The 6327-nt window shown below is 35.3% G+C and overlaps 1 protein-coding gene across 1 annotated transcript; it reads right to left on the reverse strand.

Moving 5' to 3' along the window:
• Positions 1-909: 909 nt before the first annotated feature.
• LOC140881507 (putative lipase YDR444W) lies at positions 910-5872 on the reverse strand. Its single transcript, XM_073286877.1, has 10 exons — positions 5459-5872; positions 4626-4693; positions 4409-4479; positions 4040-4300; positions 3713-3876; positions 3427-3482; positions 3138-3190; positions 2925-3045; positions 2472-2569; positions 910-1211 (listed from the first exon to the last, which is right to left on the reverse strand). Exons 1-10 carry the CDS (start codon positions 5770-5772, stop codon positions 1140-1142), a joined length of 1278 nt encoding a protein of 425 aa, XP_073142978.1. The 5' UTR covers positions 5773-5872; the 3' UTR covers positions 910-1139.
• Positions 5873-6327: the final 455 nt, after the last annotated feature.

The following is a 6327-nucleotide window of genomic DNA, read 5'->3' on the forward strand; positions in this document are numbered from 1 at the left end:
TTTCATGGTTTATTTTCATGCTTTAGTATTAATTATTGAACTCACTTGCAAGATGTATGTATGTATTTATTTAATAATAACTAGCTAGCTAGTAACCAAGACGTATTTAATTTAATTAATATATAGCACACCAGGGCAGACTAATGGATATAAATACATAGAAACCTCATCCTCGCAGGGGAATATAATTATATATTGTTTTTAACGATTGACTCATATATATGGTACTTGGCTTCCTAACTTCCTTGAATATTGTGGCCGCACGAATTGACTCCACGAGCTTAATTAATTTTACTTCCTCCTTGACTCAATATTTATATTTATAAAATGAACTATAATTTATTATAAAGATTTCTTGCTTCATTAATTAGTAAATAAAATAAAATCTCTCCTTCTTGTTAGCATGCACATTTGACGAATACATAATTGTAACTATTATATAGTTTCAATTTAGTTGGACGTTTTTATGGGATTCTTGGCCGCCAAAGAGGATTCATTACACAAAATGTATACATACATATAAATTGCCCTTTGCCATCAAACGTATGCCCATTCAATATTGGGGTGTATTTGCTCGTGTCTTCCATTTTTCGGGGTCATAATATGTTATGTGAGTGTATATTTTCTTCAAGATAACCTCTCTGTATTTTTTTCCCCTTGCGTATCTCTAAAATACTTGTGGCAGTATGCTTAAACATGGACACGCAACATAGAATGTAGCTTTAAAATGCTTTCACTATATTATTCTAAAATGTAGTATATAACTTTCTTAGACTGTACTTGGTTAGGGGATAAATAGATTTCATTTGATCATTAACTTAGAGTCTGTTGTAAATCAAATGATTAGAGTTGATATTTTGTTATAATTGTGAAATAAAAAGACTATTGGGCTCAAAGATGGGAGTGGTATGAAAAAATTGGAAGCGAACACATGAGGCATCATTACAATGGAGGTGGCTAACATTACAAATCTTCACATGTATATATAACTTTAGGCCACAAGAGAAGAGACGGGATATGTTTCTGTCACTTAATAACTTACAATTAGAACATGAAATTCCATAGACCAAGGAATAATTTTCAGAATTGTTTGGTCTACAATGTATCCACAACGCATATAGCAAGCACACCGAGCGTAGCTAGAGCAGGAAGCAATCTATCATATGTTGAACTACATCAGCGCCATCAGAATTCAACCAGTAGCTCTTAACCTGAAACCACAGAGCATGCAAAAAAAACATTACCAGATTTGAAAACAAAAAAATAAGTAAAGATAAAAGAAACTAATGAAATTTAATCTAAGTTGACTTCAGTAAACAAAACTAATTTTAGGCTACATCAAGTGAGTTCTCTGAGAACTGTTATGTTTCATAGGTCCTTATATAGATGACACGCTGTCATAATAAAAATGAAGGCAAAAACCATCATTTATTTTACTTCTACTTTCTTGAAGTAAATGCCGTTTCTATTTCTCACATTTGCGAACATAATATTATGACTTTATAAACTTTCATCGTTGTCCCAACTCCCAAAATACACATATCATGAATCATGATATCATCATACTCTAATCTAAAATATACAGTCAAATGATAGTTTTATCCACAATTTCTGACATCATTTAGCATCTTCTGTAACAATTTTCATTTCATTTCTTTCAAACAAAACCAAGAACTCACTGTATTTCACAACACTCGCGAAAAAAACAAACAAACAAACGGTAAGGCAGGGGAAGATGTTCGTGGTTGTTTCACATAATCTTTTTGGTGTTGCGTCATGTTGATATGCTCTCTTAAATAACTGTGCAATCCAGCTAACTAGTTCAAAAGGAGTGCTTGTTTTCAATATAAAATGAAGACCAGCTGTAGATGGTGCAAATAAAAATATCACATGACTTCATATTTTAAGCTCAGCTGTGATAACTGCAGGATGTCTAAATCTTGTTAAAAGTAATTGGAATCATGGAAATGATTTACAACGTGATTGCCAGTAACAAGACACCCATTGTGAAGTTTCCATAGTTCTTAATTATTGATCATCCTTCTTTGCATCGAAAACGGTCATGGTGGTAATTACAAAATAGTAAAAGATGGATCTAGAAGCTAAGGGAGAGAGAGAGGGTTTTGCACATGAGGGAGGAGAATAAAATGTGAGAAAAGTGTTTGTTATATCATTCAGTTTTGATATTCTGAGTGAGGTTTTTCTAGCTTATGCTAGGGAACGCTTACTGTTACAAATGGAAAACTCTAGATTCGTCAATATTTGCATCAATTCTATAATTTCAATATCACATCCTTGTTCATGTTAGGTTCCTGCGCTTCGGAGTTAATATTTCAAGATTATAACCACACTTCACTACTAAACTCTAATGCACCTTTTACACACACCAGCATCGAACTTGATAACAAGTGCACTCTGAAATATATAAACAGGTCGCTATTCCGAAAGAATATGCACGGTTGTAGACATACCTGGATCGTATTATGTGCAACATATCTTTGTTTGCTTTTGTGAAAGCTTACATCAATGCGATCCCAAGAAACTTGATTAAGTCCTCTAATCATCTCCTCTGGAAAAAAGTGAATGAAATTCACGTCAACTAATTCAAAGAGAAGATGTGAGCTTCTGTCCATTATTCCATTTGTTTTGCAGGAACCAACATTTTGAAATAATTCTTTTCCATTTTCTTATGTAATACAGATGATGTCATGCACCAGGTCAATGAGGAGTGGTGTAACAAGAGACTGGAGAGATTTGGCACAAGAAACTTTGCTACTAATTAGTTCGATCTTTGTAAATATCATTGACTAGGGTGCAACAATTTGTTTCTAAGCAACTGATAAAACCAAAACAAAATAAACACATTCAATGTGCCAAAACAACTCAGCTACAGTAGCTTGCCATTGCAAGCAAATGGAACAAACCTTCCAAGTCAATAACTTGCGTCCCAACTGCAGAGGATGCTTTACTAGGTTCATTTTCAGTCATTCTCTGTTCAACGTATATGATATGCGGATACTTCGTATCACTAACAAGAAGATTTGACTGTATAACAGAAAATTCAAAAATTACCCACTTCATCTACTTTATAAGAGAACTGAAAAGAGTTTGATACGTAGAAAAAAACAGAAACCAACCTTAGGAAGTTCATCTGGACGGCGAATTGATGAAGTTCGCCACCCCACCACATCTTAGGTATCTATGAAGGCAAACATTAATTGATTGTACAAGTTGGTAGAACATTTTTTGGTTAAAAAAAGAAGATATTATGACCCTGACGGACAGGGTTGAAATCGAAGTGGGGCGTTTTCCTTTGTAACACTCAAGTAAAATAAAACAAATGGTTACACATGTGAATTAATTAAATGCCAAGGGGACAAGAATCCATGTCCACCTTGTTATTCCATCAATGCTGGTGAAGGATACGGTCATAGTTTGCATTGGCATATGCAACGCGGCGCTTAAAAGAGCGTAAAGCTGATCTGTAAGTGTTGACAAATAAAGTGTCACCAAACTATAAGCACTACTGTTTTATGGTTCAAAAAATTTAAATAATCAGTCATAATTTGCATTGGCATATGCAACGCGGCGCTTAAAAGAGCGTAAAGCTGATCTGTAAGTGTTGACAAATAAAGTGTCACCAAACTAAAAGCAATACTGTTTTATGGTTCAAAACATTTAAATAATCAGTCACCCAGTAATCCACACTCACATGAAATGGATATCATCAGAGTCGTTGACCATCCGCAGCAGTAGTGGAGGTCTACCATCGTCTTCATCTGTGAGAAATAGATGCTTTCCTGATCTCCCTGCAATCCAGTGTGCTGTTTGTGATGCGCTTTTCTCCAGGAAAGGAAGACCACAAAGGAATGGAAGCTGAGGAAGTGCAAAGGGTAGAGAAGACAAGTGAGAATTGTCATTGTGAGCCCAAATTACTCAAGTTTTTCAAAATATTTAAAAAATTAAACCACTTTAAGTTCAAGAATATGTGGTAAATAGAAGTTATTGATTCAATGGAAACAGAGAGACAAACAGTCACCTGCTTATGCCCTCTTGAACCCAAATGTGGGGTTGCGAATGTTATAAAGTTCATCGGTTCCAGTCCTCCAATCTGGTTACGGTGTTTAGAGGAAACATTTATTTCCTCATGTGAACCATATCCAGGAAATTTTGTGGATCCAGTTTTGGCTGAAAGTTCATATAACCTACCAATAGCATACCGTGCAACGAGTCCACCCAAGGAGTGAGCAACAAATGAAATTTTGCGAACTCCATGCCAACGTCGGATAACATCAATCACCTGGGTTATGTGGTCAGAATTTATTAATTATTCAACTGGTGAATGTTGATCTTGACCCAGCTACTTCTATGGGAAGAAAGAAGGGCGAGTTCGATATTACCCAAGTACCTCTTCGGCAAGCCTTTCACCCATTCTATCAACACCATCAAAAGTCAACATTGATGAGTTGCACTCACTACCTGCGAGGAAACAGGTGTCAAAAAACATATTATTCTTCTGACACAAAATTTGAGCAGAATGTTTAGATGTGTAGCATAGAAATTATGTTTCACAATAGCCAGTTTTTATCAAGAAAACCGAGAAATCAAGCAAATAGATTACTTACGATGAACAATAACTTTATTAGGAAGTTTCTTCACAAATTGCTCAGCCGCATACCTCCAATCTTCTGAGCTGAGGGCGTAGAAAACACAATTTAGTAAAAACTGATGAAGAACAAGTCACAAAACAAGAAGTTTAAACTGCAACCAATTGAATATACCCAAGGAAAATTTGAGGTCATTGATATTTTTAACTACACAGGTTGTCCATAGCAAGCCACTCATCTAATTCCATCTGCTTAATCACATCAGAATATTTTGTTGGTATTAGGACACAAAAAATTCTACAAATTCTCACTTCAGCATGTCATATGCAAAGGCTTCTTTTCTTAACAAGAGTCAAGTGTAAAGTCCACCCTAAGACAAGTCATTCAAGAGACTCTATTTAACTATGTTAATGGTCTTTGGTCGAGTAATCCCGCCATCTCACTTTCCAGACACATATCATGATCTTCAGCAACTCCGTCTCCCTAGTCCCTACTCCCTACACATTGCATTTTTTTTTTTTTTACCTCTTCTGATATGTTCAATTTTTCAGCAACTCACAGCAAAGAGTACTCTGCTCCTGTTTCTCGTTTTCATCTATTTAGCCTCTCTCTTCACTCAATTCAAAGCACCATAAGTTCTACGTCTTTCCTGTCTAATGATCAAATTAACCAAGTTAAATATCTTACAACACTGATAACAATCCATGCCTAAATATTGAAATATCAGAAAATGCAATCAAAACAATCAGGAGCCAGAGCCAGTCGGCGAGCAAATACTTTCGACCTAATCAGCATAACTGAATTTCTAGCAACTATACTTAACAAAACGCGAATAAACATCCCAATTATACCTTCCAATGAGGCCATTGACCATGATAACAAGATGATCAGGCTGTGCCACGGACTCCGCAGCCGCGTCAAAAATATCCTCACCGCCATCTGCAGTCTCTATTTCTACCATCCTATCTTTGTTGGAACAGCAGCCCGTGAACCAACCAGTTCCCAATCTCTTGATCCATTCCATCTCCCCACTGTCATCCACACACAGCAATCTATAATTCCTCGGGAACCCCACTTTGAAGAAACTCCTGGTAAACACAAATTTTGAATCCGGTTTCGTAAATGGCGTAAAGGGTTGGAAAGGGATCCTCGCGATGATGCTCATGGAAGTTCAAATAATAAAACCATATAATAAAACTTCGAAAAGAAAAGATTTTGGCGACAGCAAAGGAAAGGTGAGGAAACCCGTCCTTCCTCGATTTTTTTTTTTTAATGGATAAAGCTAAAAGAAATTTGACATATAGAAAATGACATTTTATATATACTAAGAGTCGAACACATGCCATGCGTATGTAATTTAATATATAAATATTGGATATCAATACCTTGAAATTAATTCCAGTGACATGAAATTCAAATTTGATTTTGAATGAATAAAATGTCAATGCGAAAATAAAAGATGTGAAAAAAGGTGAAATCAGAACGTGGCTGATGGGAAGGAAACATGGTTTTTTGAAATTGAAAATGTTAGTTTTACCCTCTAACTCCATTAATTTAGCTCATTTTAGTATATCTATTAAAAGTACCAAAAACAGTTTTCTAAGGTACTCATACATTATAATATATGAAAAATGTAAAATCAGAACCTGGCTGATGGTAAGGAAACATGGTTTTTTAAAATTGAAAAATGTTATTTTACCCTCTTAACTCCTTTAATTTA

Source organism: Henckelia pumila, chromosome 2 (genome assembly GCF_033568475.1).
Source record: "Henckelia pumila isolate YLH828 chromosome 2, ASM3356847v2, whole genome shotgun sequence".
Taxonomy (NCBI): domain Eukaryota; kingdom Viridiplantae; phylum Streptophyta; class Magnoliopsida; order Lamiales; family Gesneriaceae; genus Henckelia; species Henckelia pumila.

Bases quoted from the DNA above. Each gene is read 5' to 3' on its own strand.
- LOC140881507 (XM_073286877.1), bottom strand. From the start codon at position 5,772: ATGAGCATCATCGCGAGGATCCCTTTCCAACCCTTTACGCCATTTACG. The intron at 3,483-3,712 runs GTGAGTGTGGAT...CAACACTTACAG, and splicing joins TCTGATGATATCCATTTCAT to ATCAGCTTTACGCTCTTTTA. The intron at 1,212-2,471 runs GTATGTCTACAA...CTGTGGTTTCAG, and splicing joins TTGCACATAATACGATCCAG to GTTAAGAGCTACTGGTTGAA.